Source organism: Nyctereutes procyonoides, unplaced genomic scaffold, assembly GCF_905146905.1.
Source record: "Nyctereutes procyonoides isolate TBG_1078 unplaced genomic scaffold, NYPRO_anot_genome, whole genome shotgun sequence".
Classification (NCBI taxonomy): Eukaryota; Metazoa; Chordata; class Mammalia; order Carnivora; family Canidae; genus Nyctereutes; species Nyctereutes procyonoides.
The window spans coordinates 6,418,045-6,436,815 of NW_026575121.1; the positions used below are offsets into that span (position 1 = coordinate 6,418,045).

At 50.0% G+C, this 18,771-nt stretch overlaps 1 protein-coding gene across 1 annotated transcript in view; it reads left to right on the forward strand.

The window, feature by feature from the left end:
- The window catches only part of TSC22D1 (TSC22 domain family member 1), a 131,477-nt gene extending 128,583 nt beyond the window's left edge, over window positions 1-2,894 (forward strand). The window contains 2 exon segments of the mRNA XM_055335797.1: window positions 317-368; window positions 1,500-2,894. Coding sequence (XP_055191772.1) covers window positions 317-368; window positions 1,500-1,757 — 310 coding nt within the window. The 3' untranslated portion in view covers window positions 1,758-2,894.
- Window positions 2,895-18,771: the final 15,877 nt, after the last annotated feature.

Here is an 18,771-nt window from a genome sequence, read left to right on the forward strand (position 1 = left end):
GCCTTATTTTCGCAGGTCTGGCCAGAGAGCAGGCGTTTGTGTTTTTTTTTTTTTCTTTTTCAAACCACATTATGTAATTTAGCCTTTTGTGGCTCGCTGAAATAGGGAAATGTCTGGAAATATTCGTTAGTAAGAGAGTGGCTGGTGTTTGCCGGAGGTCGAGATCCTACCTAGCGTTGTGGAATGTGCAAAAACCGATGCTAGTAACCTCCCAGAACTGGGAAGTCCTTTTTTTTTTTTTTTTTTTTTTTTGGTCTTGGATGTTATAAAAATTCCACTTATCGATTTCCCTCCCCCCTCCTCCCCTCTTTTCCAGCTCCTCTGGTGCAAGTGTGGTAGCTATTGACAACAAAATCGAGCAAGCTATGGTATGTACGGATTGAAAATCATTTGCACGGAATGTGGGCACAGTAGAGAAAGCGAGATGGGGATGGAGCGCGTGCATTCTCGGTGCTGCCGGCACCGCTCCGTCCGGGCTGCAGGAGGCCACGGGAGGCCGCAGCAGGCCCCAGGCCGAGGCGGCTGCGGAGGGAGGCCGGGCCGGGCCCGCAGGGCACTAAAGGCGCCCAGTCCGCGGCGCTTGCACACCACGCCGGGCCTTCTGCAGCGGGGCCTCGGTTGTGCTCGGGAATCCCGTTAGGGCCCCTCTGCCCTGCGCGCCCTCAGGTCGCGGGCACGTCCCCAGCGATGTGGCTTTACCGGGAATCCGAAGGGCCACTAGGGGACGGGGGGGGGCGGGGGGGTGCAGAGTGGGCGCCCCCAGGGCTCGCTAGACCTCGCACCAGCGGATCCCCGGGGACCGAGGCGACCGCCCGACGAGGAGGAACCGGAGAAAAAGTTTGGTCTTTCTCAGCCTTGTGCCTGGATTTCTCCTATTTTTTTATTTCCGCCTTGGCTGTTCTTTGTTATTGGAGCAGCGCCTGTGGCTCTTCTCACGGGATTCTCTGCCCACTGTTGCTAGGCAAACTCCGAACCTTTAATTCGGAGCTATAAATAACTCGCGCTCCCATTGGCTGCGACGTCGGCCCAGGTTTCTGTGATGTCAGCTTAATCACGAAGGGGGGGCGGGGGCGGAGGGAGGAAAATGCGGCAACATGCTCTGTAGGAACTGGCTGCAGCCGGTGCCGAGGGGGGCGGAGGGGGCGGAGGGGGCGGGGGAGGGCGGGCCTGGACCTCCCGGGCTCCCAGAGCCCCGGGCCTGGAGCCTGGGGAGTGGGCGCCCGCCCGGGTGTCCGCCCCCCGGCCCGGGGCCGCAGAGGACCCACAGGCTTTTAAAAAGCCCGATCCCCTCGTACGTTAGACCTAAGTATTTCGCACGGTCGTGGTCGTACTCCCCAGATTGCTCCAAGGGCCCCTTGGATCCGCTAAAGGCGGGATGATACGGTCATAGTTTTTGGAGAATCGGGCAAAATAATGCTTTAGAGATTCGGAATCTGGGAAATAATAAGCTAAACCCCTTTCTTTCCTCCTCTCCCCCCCCCCCCACCTCTGCCTTTCAGGATCTGGTGAAAAGCCATTTGATGTATGCGGTTAGAGAGGAAGTGGAGGTCCTCAAAGAGCAAATCAAAGAACTAATAGAGAAAAATTCTCAGCTGGAGCAGGAAAACAATCTGCTGAAGACACTGGCCAGCCCCGAGCAGCTCGCCCAGTTTCAGGCCCAGCTGCAGACTGGCTCCCCGCCTGCCACCACACAGCCACAGGGGGCCACGCAGCCCCCGGCCCAGCCAGCGTCCCAGGGCTCAGGACCAACCGCGTAGCCTCCTCTGCCCGCGAAGAACTGGCTGCTGCTGTCTGAACTGAACAGACCCGGAGAAGATGTGCTAGGGCGGATCCGCCTCCACAGTCACCCATTTCATTGCTTGCTGCGAAAGAGAAGTGAGACTGACCTATGCCATTGTCTCTTTTTTCCAGTATTAAACACTCATACGCTTTCGGCTTGAAGACATTTCTTAGTTGGGTGAATTAAAGGTTAATCAGAGAATTAGCATGGAGATACTGGGACCTCATGCAGCTTGGCAGATAATATAAAGAAGTGGTTTCATTCATGCTGAGGAGCTGTGTGCCTTTCCACCCCTCCCCTGCACCCCCTCCCCGCTCCCGAGAGTTCTCTCCTGCTTGCACGTAGTGTACTCCATGGGGTTTGAAGCAGTGGGGCTCCACTGGACTTTCTCCTCTCTTCTCCCCCATGAGGAACTTAAAAGGAGGTCAAAGTAAAGACTGACGCGTAGTCTCACCTAAGATGAGGGGAAACATAGTTCATCGTACACATTGACGACTGTCACCAAAAATCCATAAAACAATAGTACTGTGCCTCTTTCTGAAACAGCGGACGACACAAAACTCTTAGAGCGACTAAAATGGTGACAGGTAGCTGGGACCTAGGCTCTCTTACCATGAAGGTTGTTTTGCTTATTGTATATTTGTGTATGTAGTGTAACTATTTTGTACAATAGAGGACTGTAACTACTATTATAGGTTGTACAGATTGAAATTTAGATGTTTCATTGGCTGTCTGAAGAGGTGTGGTTTGTCTTTTCTATAGAGATCTACGTTAAAAAAAAAAAAAAAAGCGACACGAAGAAAACACACACCTAAAAGAAATTTTAAGAATTTGCCACCATCGGTCACTTTGTGTAATCCGAAATCTTCTAGTTGCTGAATATCTCGAAGTAAATTCCTGTTCGCTGAAGTCTTTTGATTGAGCTGATTGAATACTTTGAAAAATGACCCGTTCTAGCTAATGAATTTCGAAGTAGGGGTTTCTGCATATTACCTGTATAGTAGTTCTATGCATACGTTTCTGTGCATGTTCTCTACACAGTTGTAAGGTGTCACTGTATTTAACTGTTGCACTTGTCAACTTTCAATAAAGCATATAAAATGTTGATAAACAAGTGTTTTCATGTTAGAGTGTTAACGTCACTGCAGTCACTTCACAGCCACTTCCAGGTAAAGTTAAAACAGTTTGACTAGCAAAATCTCAGGGGAGTGCGAAGGTTGGACAAAGTAGGGGCGCTAGTGGTTAGAGCTATAGAAGTAAAAGGAAATGGACGTTGCATGATTTCAAGCCAGGAAGGGAAGGGGAGACCGTGAAGGAGATGAGAGCTTATTTATTCAGACCGGTATCACCTGGACAAGTGGCTTCACCTCTCAGGGCCCGTGTGGGACACTGAGAGAGGAATCTCTCGGTTCTGTGGCTTTAAAGTTCTAGGAGTCTAGGGAAGCCCTAATTTTCTAATGTTTATCAACTAAGCGGGAAATGAGACTTGCTCTCTCTAATCCTAATAAGCAGCTCTAGAATCAAAAGATGGCAGTTAAGCTGATTTTCACTCTAGGAGCTCTTGTCACCCTGGATTGGGATGTCTTTCCTAGCGTGGATTGAGTGTCCAGGCAAAAGACAAGATGATTCCGTGGGGTTCCCTCTACGGGCTTTGAGGTGGGACCAGGTGAGCAAGGTGCTCAGCCCTTTCCGTCCTTCCCAGTGGATTCCTTAAGACTAAAATAGGTGGAAATCAAAAGCACAATGGGATCCTCTGGCAAATTGGCATCTGAGATGTGAGCCTGACACGTCCTGGGGGCCACGTGGAGCGGGTGAGCGGGGGTGGGGGGTGGCGTTCATCGCTCTCATCTGCCCTAGGACCTCAGCAGCGCCCCCTCCACCCCGTGGGAGTTGGGGCATTTGCAAGCCCTCAGGCTTATTTAAACCCCGGCAGGACAAGGACTTAACTTTGCTGAATCCTTCACTTTTCTGCTGTAGAGCTGGAGGGAGATCAGTGGGTGAGTGAATGGAAGGTCAGCACCCCCCCCCCAGAAGTGGACAAGTGCGGGCGCGATACAGACCCCCGATACAGACCCCACAGCTCTCCTTGCAGTAAACCACGCACTGGCACAGGCTGGTGGCAGTTGCTGTGAAGACAGTTTGGGGGATTTGGCGAGGACTTAAAAAAGCCTTTGTCATTTTACTTTGAAGGCGATCTAACTTTGGTTTAAATAAAGGGGGTATGTACATCATAATTACATTTCCTTTAAAAAAAAAAAAACATAATCGAAATCTCTGGCCACGCCATCGTTTGTGTTTAATGAAGATCCTCAACACCAGCCGCCGTTAACGGGGAAATTTGGGAGGCTTCATGTCCATGCATCATTAAAGTAATGGAGAACATCCTTCTCCATCGTTTAATGGAATTTTGGACTTTTGATTAAAAATGTGAGACTCCCATGACGCTTTGGGAGCTGAATACTATATGTGCAGTAATGAATTCTTTAAAAGATGTTTTCCCATTCATGTTTATTTTAGCAATTGCTAAACATGTTTTTTACATGATTGACATTTCAGGATGTTTAATTTAAAAAGGCATTTTATTACTTGCTTACTGGCCTTTGATGACCTGCAGTTTATTATTTAATCGATTATATCACACTTAGGTTCTGTGGAGCAGGAAAGATTTTTCAGAGGGATGGAATGCTGAACCAGCACTGGGTGTTCGTGACATCATCATTTGCAGCAGGAGACACCGTTGTTCCAATAAAGTAGACACAGAAGGAATTTTACATGACTTTAATGACTGTCTGCTTTCTGTTTCAAATTAACAATGTGTAGAAGTCAGTAGTTCTGTGCTATTTTTTGCATACTCTCAAAACAGATTTGTCATTCTGTGATGAAGATGCCCCAGCAGAATCAATTTTTAAATTTACACAAGACACGTATAAAAAGTTCATTGGAACTGAAATCAGAAAATGAAAATTAATTTCAACAGACACGACCCTGGCCTTGCTGTACGTACCAGAAGCAGCGGAAGCTCCCAGGAGTCGGACAACAGAACTGCCTTTAGCCATCAACCTCAGGTCCATCCCAGCAGCAGGGATGGTGTAACGGAGCCCAGGAGAAGGTGTCAACTCCCCTTAGTCGGGATTGGCTCCACGCGGAAAAGTGGGGGCAAGAGAGGGAGCGCACCCCCCAGACCAGCTCTTGCACCTGTCAAATAAGGAGCTGGGTCAGGTCACATTCTGTTCTGCCCTGAGATGCTCCAGTCCTCTGCTTTTTAAGAGGACTCTCCTGTATTATTCTAACTTCTGGGAGGGGGGAGAGCACCATTTTTGTTTGTTCATTTAACTTCTTAAACTAACCTTAATTTGGTTTTAATGGTAGCTCCCTCCGCTGGTTGCCAACTCAGTGACCTCAGACAGGGTATTTTACTTGCTTTTCTCTGTTTCCTTAACGCTCAAAATGGGACGTGTTCTCTCCACAGGATTTTTCTAAGGAGAATGCTGCAAGCACAGAGATGGGATCCGAGCAAGTGTTAGAGGAATCCTGGCCTTCCTATTATTTCTGAGTCGCTTGTTCTTTTGTTTATATATTTTGTACTTTTTTGTAGGAAGAAAGCCGTGGCAGTTTTATTTTCTAATAGCTTTTGACCCAGCTTTTGATAGTACTGGTGACTTTTATGACAAAAGTACGTTAAAAGTGTCATTTAGGGGGTGCCTGGCTGGCTCAATCAGTGGAGCGTGTGACTTTTGATCTTGGGGTTGTGGGTTTGAGCCCCTCGCTGGGCATAGAGATGACTTAAAAATAAAGTCTAAAAAAAATGCCATTTAGAACATGGACAGAAATGTACCATTTTTTTCTTCATCTCAGAAATAATACCTAATGGCAGCTCTTTCATTTCTGAGTTAGAGAGGGATTGGTTGAGAACTGTGCTTGTTTGAATTTATTGATGGAAGTAAATACACAATTACAGGTGGGAGACATATAGATATACACATACACACACATATATATACATATATATATAATTATTAATTTTCTTATGGGAAAAACAGTGCTATGGAATGCCAGTCAGGCTAAAAAATCACCGGGATTAGTAACCAGGCTTTAATTAATAGCTATGGAAGGTTCAGTGGCCATTTTAAAATGTGCGAAGTTAATATAATATTACAATATAAATCTATGCTTTAATCTGGGTTTTTTTTTTTTTTAAAGATTTTATTTATTTATTCGTGATAGTCACACAGAGAGAGACAGAGAGGCAGAGACACAGGCAGAGGGAGAAGCAGGCTCCATGCACCGGGAGCCCGACGTGGGATTCGATCCCGGGTCTCCAGGATCACGCCCCGGGCCAAAGGCAGGCGCCAAACCGCTGCGCCACCCAGGGATCCCTAATCTGGGTTTTTTTTAAAGATTTTATTTATTCATGAGAGACAGAGGCGGGGGGGGGGCAGAGACACAGGTAGGGGGAGAAGCAGGCTCCCTGCAGGGAGCCCAGTGTGGGACTCGATCTCAGGACTCCTGGCCTACGACCTGAGCTGAAGGCAGACCATGGGGCCACCCAGGTGCCCCAATCCAGGTGTTATAGACTCAGATGTCTATAGGCTACGACAAGTTTCTTGCTGCAGTGAGGGTAAGACAGTGGGAAGTGATCGGGACAGTGGCAGTTGGAGAGTGCGTACTCCAACTAATGGGGACGCTGCTTCTTACCTCTGTCCAGTTGTCCCTCTGCGGGGACTCAGATGTCGTGTTGCCGGGTCTTCCAATTTTTCAAGCTCCAGAAATCCAGGCTCTGATCTTCAGACAGGGCAAACCCGACGAAAGCACCCCCACTCTACTGATGCGGCCCGCAGGCCTGGAGTTTCCACTCCTTTTCTGTGTCTGTCTCAAGAGCCAGGCTCCTGCCCCAAATAGCAGCTCATCCTTCAGCACAAAACAGACAAAAAACCCCTCCTCCCCTCCTCTTTCTGATTAGAGAAACTGAGCAGAGGATGTCTGGTAACTATGGGTGTGTTTCTTCACCGAACCTTCTCTGGAGACCTTCCACGTGCCAGAGATAGGAGGGTGGACGAGCCACAGTCCTTGCCTTCCAGGACAGCCCACCAGCTCCTCTTAAAATAAACAAGGTACTTTGTTTTCTGGCGAAATTTGCCTTATGCAAATATCATTGCACATCATTATTGAACAATTGCTTCTGTATTCCTTGGCAAACCTATCTCTAAGAACTTTTGTTAAATCCGTGGCATTTGCTCGCGGTAGTACCACTCCCTCCATCATAACTACATCTTAGAACTGACTCATCTAGGGACGAAGACAGCGTTTTGCAGATGTGTGTGCTACAAGGTCACACCACACATGCTCCAAATTTCCAGGGATGACCTAGATTCCAATGGAAACCATCTTCCCTGTGGTCTCTAGTGCATTGAGTTTTGTCCTCATGTGTAGTTGGTAGTCCCTGCAGATGGGGGTGGGGGGGACATGCAAACAGGACACTTGGTTTCTCTTCTTAAGGGGAGGGATGTGAGGGAGGCAGCAGAGTGATCAGCTGGACTGGTTGACCTGGGCCTTCGGGGGTGTTCCCTGGAAGTGGGCCTTCTGGGCTCACACCAGGAAAGTCCCAGGCAAACGGGGACAAGTTGGTCGCTCCAGCTCCCATGTCCTCTTCTACTTGGACACACAGCTGAATTACATCTCTCACCCTATTGGAGTGAGTTAGATGTGACCAGGGGACCCAGTTGTAGTCAATGGTTAGAAAGCTGAAAGTACTCAGCAGCTTGACACTTGGCTTTCAGAAAACCACCGCCAGCGATCCTCTGTGCTCCTTCCTCTTCTGCTGAAGAAGAATGAAGAAGACCTGATGAAGAAGACCTGGCACCCTGGGCATGACAGATCCTCTGCCAGCAGAGTTCTACAAGCAGCTCTGTCCCAGCCATTGGGTAATTTAGAATCTGCACACTTTGGTTGCTGACCCTAAAGAAGGTGAAGTAAGTATGTCCAAGTGGGAGGGAGCTGTCAAAAAACCTAAGATACACGGCATCGATGATGGTTGGGTGGTGGCTGATGATGACACTATTGGAGGCTTAAGAGGTTGAGGCATATATTCTGAAGTGGCAAAACCTTTTCACAAAACTGTTGCTGATGATAACTTAGAAGGCCCCCCAAGTGTCCAGTGAGCTCCTAGCTCTAGGGGGCCGACAGTTGGCTTGTGGCTCTTCCCTCTGTTGGGCTCAAAGGAGGTGAGCTCAGGACAGAATTAGCTGAGTTTGTAAGCAGAAAGGAGAGGGGATAAAAGGTGCAGAAATGTGGGGTGTGCAGCATCAGAAAAGCTTCTAGATCCCCTTAAGACTTTTCAGTTACACAAGGTCCTTCACGCCTTCAGCCAAGATGGTATCGCTCCCCATCTACACCTTTGGTCTCAGATGCGCTGTCAGCTGATGGAAGTAGGCGAGACAAAGCACTAAAACGACACGATCTTGTCCAGAACAGATATTTTAGGTCTTGCTGCTGACACAATGGATTGGATATAAATAGGGCAGAAACCTACTAAGTTTTTGAGGGACTTCTATTGCCAAGGAAGACATACGCCAGCCCAGACTTTACCAACAACTACAATAAAAATTGATAAAACGTTCAAATAACTTTCAGGCCCTGGAACTCGCAGGAGCTGGAAGTGGGTGACGCAGATGTCTAAGCTGTAAAGCTCCCAAGGAGAGCATTCTCCCCAACGCCCACTTCACAGGTGGCTACGGAGGATAATAGACGAGAAAACCTCCCAGAGGAAGGAGACTGGAATTTTGGAAAACAATGAGCCAGGGATTTTCCCCCCCCCAGAGGGCAGAAACAGGGTCTAGTTAGGGAACCTCCCCTACTGCCAGGGCAAAGGGGTCTTCTCAATGCCTAAGCAGTAGGGTTTCATAACTGCTGAGGACTGGGTATGCTTCCAACGGGAGGTTTATGGCAGGTCTTATGCCCTGGCTCCCCCATTGTGCATTGTCTGTAAAGAGAAACATAAATTTGCCTGGGGCCACATCCAGACCTACATCTCACCCAGAGATGTTGGAGTTTGAGCTGGATGGGATCTGAGGCTGCTGCACCCTGGAAGGTGAATGTGTACTGTGAGGGCAAGATGATGATACACATATTTAAATCCAAAGGGAGGATCCATGGCAGAGACTGGTAGGTGTTTACAAAAAAAAAAAAAAAAATCTCTTTCTCTTCCTGGACACACAGACTGCTTTTCCCAGATTCCCTTGGAGCTGGGTGAGCCCATTTGATGAAATTCTGGCCAGACTTGAGGACATGGATGGAAATGCTGGTTTGTCATTTCTAGGCCTGATTCATAAAAACTTCCCATGGGCAATCCCCCATGCTTTTTCCCCTTCTGCCAACTGGTTGGCGATGGGACAGCTTTAGGAGCCTGGGTCCCTGAGTGACTGAGTGGAGCAAAGTCCTTCTCCAGCCCTCCCCCTTCCCCTCTCCAACCGGGAACTACTCAGGATTGTTACAAGAGGGCAATAAATACATTTCTATAATGCTTCAGACATATGTTTTCAGTTCATTACCTTAACTGGGTACGGACGCATGGACAGCCTGATGCAGTATTACAAAGTGATGGGCAATAGAACTAAGAACAAATAACCCTAAAATTTGTATGGAATCACAAAAGACCCTTAATAGCCAAAGCAATTGAACTAGACTGGAAGTATCATGATCCTAGATTTTGAGATCTTCTTCAAAGCTGTAGTAATCGAAACCGTATGATACTGGCATAGAAATGGACACATAGATGAATGGAACAGAATAGAGAGCCCAGAAATAACCCCCCAATTATATGGTCAATTAATCGTCAAGAAAGGAGGTAAGAATATGCAATGAGAGAAAGTCTCTTCAGCAAAGGTGTTGGGAAACTGGATGGCTACATGCAAAAGAATGAAACTGGGCCACTTTTTTACACCACACACAAAAATAAACTCAAAATGGATTAAAGACCTAAATGTGAGACCTGAAACCATAAAAATCCTAGAAGAGAGCTCAGGCGATAATTTCTCTGACATCGTCCATAGCAACATCTTTCTAGATATGTCTCCTGACGCAAGGGAAATAGGAGAGCGAAAATAAACTATTGGGACTGCACCAAAATAAAAAGCTTCTGCACAGCAAAGGAAACAACCTACTGAATGGGGGAAGACATCTCTGTAAAGGGTTAATATCCAAAATATATAAAGAATTTACATGACTCAACACCCCCAAACTAAATAATCCTATTAAAGATGAGCAGAAGACATAACAGACATTTCTCCAAAGAAGACATCCAGATGGCCACCAGACACATGAAAAGATGCTCAACATCACTCATCATCAAGGAAATGCAGATCAAAACCACAATGAGGGATCACCTCACACCTGCCAGAATGGCTTAAATCAAAAACACAAGAAACAACAGGTGTTGGCAAGGATGTGGAGAAAAAGGAGCCCTCGTGTGCTGTTGGTGGGAGAGCAAACTAGTGCAGCCATTGTAGAAAACAGTGTGGAGCTTCCTCAAGAAATTAAGAATAGAATTACCATATGATCCAGTGATTTCACTACTACTGGATATTTCCACTACTGGGTATTTACTGAAAGAGTACAAAACCTCTAATTCAAAAAGATATATGCACCCCTGTGTTTATAGCAGCATTATTTATAGCAGCCGAGACATGGAAGTGGCCCAACTGTCCATCAACTGATAAATGGAAAAAGAAGATGTGGTGTGTATGTATATATATATGAGCAGAAGACATAACAGACATTTCTCCAGATGGCCACCAGACACATGAAAAGATCAATATATATATATATAAATAACAGAATATTACTCAGCCACAAAAAAGAGTGAGATCTTGCCATTTGCAACAACACGGATGGATCTAGAGATTATAATAAGTGAAGTAAGTCAGAAAAAGACAAATACTATATGACTTCAGTCATATGTTGAATAAGAAACAAAACAAAGAAAAGAGATAAAAATCCAGACTCTTAAATATAGAGAACTGATGATTACCAGAGGAGAATGGGTGAACTAGCTAAAGGGGATTAAGAGTACACGGTAAAGGGGATACAAGAGTATCATGATGAGCACTGAGAAATGTCTAGAACTGCTGAGTCACTATATTGCACACCTGAAGCTAACATAATGCTGTATGTTAATTATATTGGAACTAAAATTTTAAAAAACACGGGTGCAACAAAATACAATAAAATCTGAAATCAAACCAACCAACCAACAACAATGGGCATGCAAGAACCAAGCAGGAAGTAGAGTTAGATGAGACTGTATCACAGAGGGATTCCAACAAGAGGTGAATTTTTTTAAAGATTTTATTTATTTATTCATGAGAGACAGAGAGAGGCAGAGACACAGGCAAAGGGAGGAGCGGGCGCCCCATGGGGAGCCTGATGTTGGACTCAATCCCGGGACCCCAGGATCACGCCCTGGGCTAAAGGCAGAGGCTCAACCACTGAGCTAGCCAGGTGTCCCTAGGAAGAGGTGACTCTTGAGGTTGAAGGGCCTGTAAAGTGACAACACGTGAACAAAACTAATTTTTGATCTAGTTGTTGAAAGCAATTGCCTTCCAATGTGGATAAGAATAAATTATCTTCCTAAGAGTTTTCAGAAATGCTTCTTTGCAGTGAGAATTGGCCTGCTGGACTCTGAGGTGTAACTCATTTTGAGAAGCCCTGCTGGCAAGGAGTCAGCTGGATCAGAGGTCACACTCTGGTGACCCTTGGGCTGTAGCAAGTAAGTCCAATGACTGGAGCTGGCTCTCACATAGGCTTTTACACAACATTTGAAAAACAAAGCAAGAAAGTCAATCAGTGACCTCCTTGCTGGGACGTGGGTATCATTCCAAGTCCTGGCAACCTTGAGCCCGTCTCCTGTGTGGTAACAATTGGCTGCTGCTAAGTGGGAGCTGCTGTTGGGGGTGGGGGAGTCCAGCCTGGGCTCCCAGATGGCCACACCTGGGATGGCCCCACCCTGTCAGCTGCCAGCACGCCTCACTCATCCCGTTACATACCCAGCTCAGGTAGCCATTGGAAGCTGCGTCCCGAAGCCAGACTGTAACACCCGATTCCTAACATTCTGTGGTTTCATTCATTTTAGCCCTGTCTGTAAGATGCTCAGGTCCTTAAAGAAGAAAACAACTAGAACGGGCTCTGTTGTCTCTTGGGTTTTATTTCGCTTCTGAGTCCTTGCTGTTGAAAATGAGCAAATTGAACTCCAATAATAAAAAAAAAAAGAATAGTACCAAACTTTTTAGAAAACCACTGGAAATGACTATTAAAACATACAATTTGGCAAAAAAAAAAAAAGAGCAGTCAGTCTCTGCCTCTCTGTCTCTCATGAATGGATAAATAAAATCTTTAAAAAAAAAGAAAGAAAGAAAGAAAGAAAGAAAGAAAGAAAGAAAGAAAGAAAGAAAATGAGCAGTCATGCTTTTTCCTTCCCAGGTGTGAAATGGTCGAACTGGGCCACAGCACGAAGACACCTAAAGTCTCCTTCTGGGAAAAGGGGAATGGAGCGCATTTCTTATTTCCGTGAGTTACTGATTGTTGGAGGAGGTAGGGCATCTCAGTTACCCTTCTCCCCCGTGGTGAAGTTAGCAACCTGCGTTACAGGGGAAGATCGGATAAGGAACGTGCCAACTCAGGTGTGTAAAGAGACCTGATGAGAGTGATGCAAATCAGGGGTGTCTGATACCAAGGTCCATGCTCTCGGCCACCGTTTGGGCCACTTCCAAAGCCAAGCAGCCCTGGCCAGGGGAGCACGTGTGGGGTTCTGACCCTCCCTGAGCATGTCTGTCCGAAAGAGGGGTGCAGGGGGCAGTTCTATCCCTTCCAGGAGACAGCACTAGACCACAGCCTGCTCGAAACCCCTCCCTGTCCATCAAACTGCTGGGCTGGCAAGGCCCGGGGGTTTCTGCGCCCGCGAGGACACGCCAAGGGCAGGTGCAGGTGCGGGTGGAGTCCGGGGACCCAGAAGGGACTGTGCGCACGAAGGCAGCTAGCTCCCCCTCCCCGGCGTCGTGCCCAGCAGGCGGCAGACGGATCTGGGGCGCAGACAGACAGCCACCCCTCCGGGGTCGCCTCCAGGGCCTCGGGAAAGCCAGCGTGGGAGCACGAAGGGCGCCTGCAGAGGATGCTGCGCCGACTAGGGCCGTTGTCGCACTGGGAGCCCTGGGAGCCCCCGGTCCGTGGCTACGACTGTGACCCGCTTCACTTCTGCTCTTGAGGGGCCCAGGCCGGTGGCAAAGACAGTCCGGCGAAGAATCCTCACAATGCAAAGGCCATCTCCTTCAAAAACAGTGGACACGAGAGCAAAACGGAGGGAAGGAAGACGTCATGCTGCCTGGGAAGCAGCCGCTAGGGCGGGAGGGACGCCGCTGCCGAGGGGACCCACCGTGTCCCCTTCCACGCCTGCCGGGGGGGGGGGTGTCACCCCCTGTGTGGTCAGCTGTCCAGCGTTTGTTCTCCCCTCTGGGAGACCCTGCCGTGGGCACAGAAGTGGCCCTGCTGGACACCTGCCCCTTCCCTGGCCACTGTGACCCGACCTGGCCCGTCGGCATGACCCTTAGCCCACAAAGGGCTCAGACACTTGGCCGAGCCTCTCCCCGCTCCCTGCTGGGATCAGCCACTTGAAAATGAAAGTTTTGAAAGGTCACGGCCTTGAGCGGAGAGCTTGGGGCTCCCGCAGGAGCCGGCGGTGGATCCACTAAAGAAAGCTGGGGTCTCCGCGTCTATTGACAGGATCATATGGTTCTTGTTTTTTCTCTTGCTGATATGATCAGTGGAGGGTCCTCAAAGAGTTAAAAATAGAGCTGCCCTGACCCAGCAATTGCACTGCAGGGGATTTACCCCAAAGATACAGATGCAGTGAAACGCCGGGACACCTGCACCCCGATGTTCACAGCAGCAATGTCCACAATAGCCAAACTGTGGAAGGAGCCTCGGTGTCCATCGACAGATGATGGATAAAGAAGCTGTGGTCTATGTATACGATGGAATATTCCTCAGCCATTAGAAATGATGAATACCCACCATTTACTTCGACGTGGATGGACCTGGAGGGTATTATGCTGAGTGAAATAAGTCAGTCGGAGAAGGACAAACAGTGTATGTTCTCATTCACTTGGGGAATATAAAAAATAGTGAAGGGTAATAAAGGGGAAAGGAGAGAAAATGAGTGAAAATATCAGTGAGGGAGACAGAACATGAGAGACTCCTAACTCTGGGAAACGAACTAGGGGTGGTGGAAGGGGAGGTGGGCGGGGGGGGGGTGAGGGTGACTGGGTGGCGGGCACTGAGGGGGGCACTTGATGGGATGAGCACTGGGTGTTATGCTATACGTTGGCAAATTGAACTCCAATTTAAATAAACAAACAAACAAACAAATAAAAAAGAAAGCTGGGGTCTTTGTGACGTCATTCATCTGGATCCGAAGCCCCATCTGCCCCCCAGACACTGTCCTTTGCTCTGCAGCTGATTTCAGTTGGGCTTGCTGGGGCTTGCAAAGTAGAGGATCCCTAATTTTTACGTGTCTTTTCTCTGTTTCCTTGTCAGCAGATTGGGATTCTGGTTTATTCCCATCCCCCACCCCCCCACCCCCCAACCCCCGCAATAGGGTTCCCTACTTTGAATTTCAGAAGAAATAATTACCATTGCATACTTTGAATTCCCCAAGTCTATAGGACTAAGGAGATAACTAGAGCCGCCTCCCATGGCTCAGAGTGGGCCTGTCTGGGTGAACACGCTCCGGGGCCTAGTCAACTGGTCAGCGTGGTCGAGACCACCGGGCAGCACGACCGACGGCAATGGCCTCGGCGGCAGCGGGCTGCAGAAAAATCCCTTCTGGAGCTCTTGAAATGGATCCGGTGTGAGAGACAAGCCTAAGAAACACCTGGAAATAGAGATTGGTCAGGCAGGGGTGCGGGAGTGTGAGATCCTCCCGGGTCAGGTAACTGGGCATGTGGGGGGCCCATCACCCCGCGGGCCTAGGACGGTACAGACCTCCACGAGGTCTGTCTTGAATAGGTGGGGTGACCCAGGGGTAAGGCTCCCAGGCGGGGATTTCTCGGGGCCAGCGGCTGGGGACCCAGGCGGAGAGCTGGCCTGTGCCTCTCCCTTGCCCCAGGGCACGGCCGCCCCGGCTTCACGACCTGCCTGAGCGGGGCCCACCCCAGGGCCTGGGGCGCTGCGGCCACCCCAGCTGAGCAGAGTCGTGCTCTGCAGCCCGGCAGGGGGGTGGGCGGGGACGGAGAGCCGGGCTGGGACCAAGGAGACCAAGTGGCTGTGGCTCTGGGCCCAGAAGGGCCTGGAAGGGAGGTCAGGAGCAGACAGCTGGTGTCAGTCACTGAGAGAGCAAGTGCAGACCTCATCAGGTCTGCTGATGTCCCTGCCTCCACCGACACTTCTGTCCCCAGATCGGCGGCCTGGGGGCGGTGCAGGAGGCACGGGGACACTTGTCTGAGGAGCCCAAGCCCTGCAGGGAGACCCCAAGCTCCGCAGGAGCCGCGAGGTGGGTAAGGGACAGGGTGGGACGCGCAGACCAAGAAACCGTGGAATCCAGAAGGCAGCGTGACCAGCGGGACATGAGGGTGGGGACGCGGGTCCTGGAGGGATGGAGGGGACAGGGGGCGTGGCCTCGCGAGGTCCTGGGGTCCCCGGCCAGGTTAGCCAGCAGCATTGCATTGCTCAGGAGCTGGGAGCTGGGGGTGCTCCCCCCAACCAGAGTCTGGTCCCCCCTCTTCCAGGTTTAGGGCCACAACAGCGCTGGAACCTGAAGTGAGTGGCAGGGAGGGAAGAGCTGGGGAGAGGTGGGGAGGGGAGGGGGCTCGTGCATCCATCCCTCGCACCTCCTCCCTCTGCACCTCCTACCTCCGAAGCCTCTTAGATGCGGCCTGACCACGAGCGGACCCCTGAGTGGGGGAGGGGAGGGCACAGACGGCTGCGGGGAGAGTGTGCAGGGTGCAGCCGGGAACCCCGGGGCGAGGCCGCATTTCTGCCCTGGGTGCTGGAGGGGGTGGGTGATGAGGGGCAGGGAAAGCCTCCAAAAGGAAGCAACTTGACCTGGTCTTCAGGGTTCCCCCATCCGGTGCAAATCACTCAGCTGAGAACTGGAGGAAGAAGCAGAATTCAAAAACCAGGCCTCGGGACTGCAGGATGCGCCCCACGGCGCCCCAGGCCGCCCCAGGCCGCCAGGCACCACCTGAGGGCTCGGCTCCCCGGCTCCCCGGCTCCCCGGCTCCCCAGGGGAATCAGGCTCCTCAGTAACACAAATAAAAAGTGAGGGTGCTAACCTGCAGGGGAGAGTGGGAGGGAGCGGGGATTAACTTGGCTTGGAAGGGAGAGAGAGTTAGGGTCTGGGGCATGAGTGGGATTTCGACAGGGTGCGTGGGGAGTCACAGGGTGATAAGAGCTGACCCCGGGGGAGCCAGGAATTATTCTGATGGAATTTCTACCTTTCCATGGATTTCACAGTAATGAACAGTTGAAATCTGCACTTTCTTTGAGCCTTGGCTCCTTTCCATCTGCCCGTCCCCTCACCTGCCTGCAAGTCCCCTGACCTGCCTGCCAGTCTCCTTACCTGCAAGTCCCCTGACCTGCCTGTAAGTCCCCTTACCTACCTATAAGTCCCCTAACCTGCCTGTAAGTCCCCTTACCTATCTATAAGTCCCCTGACCTGCCTGCCAGTCCCCTCACCTGCCTGCCAGTCCTCTCACCTGCACAGCTCAGCAGTTCTCTTTCCAGGGCTGCCTTGGTGTCATGTTTCCAGTGTGCCTTGCTTCATAGATGCTAAATAAATGTGTGTTGAGTGAATGAGTGAGCGGAAAAGGATCTCTATCCTTCACCCCTAGAGGAATGTTTTGTAATTCTGGGATTACAGAAGGTTTAGTTACTTACCTGTGGGTCACAGGACTCAGACCTTAGCTTCCTCTTCCCGGATTCTTTGTTTTTTTTTTTTTTTGTAAGATTTTATTTATTTATTCATGAGAGACACAGAGAGAGGCAGAGACACAGGCAGAGGGAGAAGCAGGGAGCCTGATATGGGACTCGATCCCAGGACCCCTGGATCACGCCCTGAGTCCAGGGCAGACCCTCAACCACTGAGCCACCCGGGTGCCCCTCCTCCCGGATTCTTAATCCTTTTTTCTGCTTTGGTTCCTTTAGGGGGATGGGGTATCCTTCTCAGAACAAAGTTTTGGTGGTTTTTTTTTTTTTTTTCAGTTTTTGTCAGGGAATAGATTCTTTTCATTGTTTTAGAACAAGGTATAAATGCTACAATTAAATATACCGGATCACAAAAACATTTATATTAAAATACAGTTCTCAGAATATTTTTTTAAAAAATTAGTATTATAGTAATAAATAGCCTTTATTTACATGTCAAGTAATAAAATCTAATAGCAGTTCTTTTTTTCCTAATAGCAGTTCTCATTTATTCCTGTGATTTTATTTTATTTTTATCTTTAAAGGTTTTATTTATTCATGAGAGACACAGAGGGAGGCAGAGACACAGGCAGAGGGAGAAGCAGGCTCCACGCAGGGAGCCTGAAGCGGGATTCGATCCCAGGACCCCAGGATCACGCCCTGAGCCAAAGACAGATGCTCAACCACTGAGCCCCCCGGGAGTCCCTAATTCCTGTGATTTTAAAGTGGTGATGACCTTCATGACATTTTGAAATATCTGCAATATCCGTAATAGACCTGAAAATACCTATGATTTCCACTCCATACTAAAGTCACCGCTACGGGGGGGTGGTCATTGCCTGCATGGCTTCCCAGAGAAAGCACTTAGTGATGACAAGAGGGCAAACAAGGAGGCCCGTCTTCCCCGTGCCAGTCTCTGCAGCCACCGAACTCCCTCCCTGGTCCCCAGCTGCTGCCCCCCCACTCCCCTGCAACTAGTGCACCTGCTGCCAGAGCCAAGGTCACGGTGGGTCCCGGCGGCGCATACCTGAGCCCGGGGGAGGCAGCCTGGAGCCAGACACCACCGCCCCGAGCTGTCAGGGAAGCCACAGTGCTTTGGAATAATCTGGGCCTTTTGGTCACAGGTGGAAATGGTTGGTCTCCAGGAGACTCCCCGACCTGATGCTCTCACAGGTGGGGAGGCTGCCGGAGGGCAGGTGTGCAGGATGCAGGTGTGCAGGAGCTCACAGGAGCCCCGGGGCGGAGGGGGGGTGGTCGTAAATGCCTTTGAGGCTCCAGGGGTCCGATGGAGGGTTTGGGAGGTTTAGGAGTTTGCTGGTTTTCGGGCTGCGGGTCGAGTCACAGCGCGCAGGTCGCAGGTGGTGTGAAAAGGCTCCTCTGCCCACGTCCTGAGGACGTTGCTGCGGGCCCGGCGGGATGTGCCCCAAGCCCCAAACGCAGCCTCGGCTTTGGTCTCAGTCCCGTGGCTCCAAGTTTTCCTTAAGAACTCTGTGCGTTCCCGTGATGTCTTTCCACAGTAGCAACGTTTTGAAAACCAAACAAGGCGGAGGGGGTCACTGGTGACGTGCTGCAGAGAGAGCAAAACCAAATGCGAATGCGGCCAGGATCTCTCTTTTTTTTAATTTTTTTTCTTGGAGTTCCATTTGCCAACATATAGCATAACACCCAGTGCTCATCCCGCCAAGTGCCCCCCTCGTTGCCCATCACCCAGTCACCCCAACCCCCCGCCCACCTCCCCTTCCACCCCCCCTTGTTCACTTCCCAGAGTTAGGAGTCTCTCATGATTTGTCACCCTCTCTGATCTCAGAGAGTATGGGACAGTGCCTGGGGGGCTAGAGCTAGACCCCCCGCTAGAGCTAGACCCCCGCGGGCCGCTGGAAGTGCTTACAGCAGGTGTCACCGCAGTCACTGGGGGCCTGGGGGCGCACCTGGTCTTCTCCACCAGCTCTTCCAGGCTTTCTAAAAATCCTTGCAGGGAGCGTGCTGTACGTAGCTTAGCCAGACACGTTCACTTTCAAGGAAACCTCTGGTTACCTCTGTGT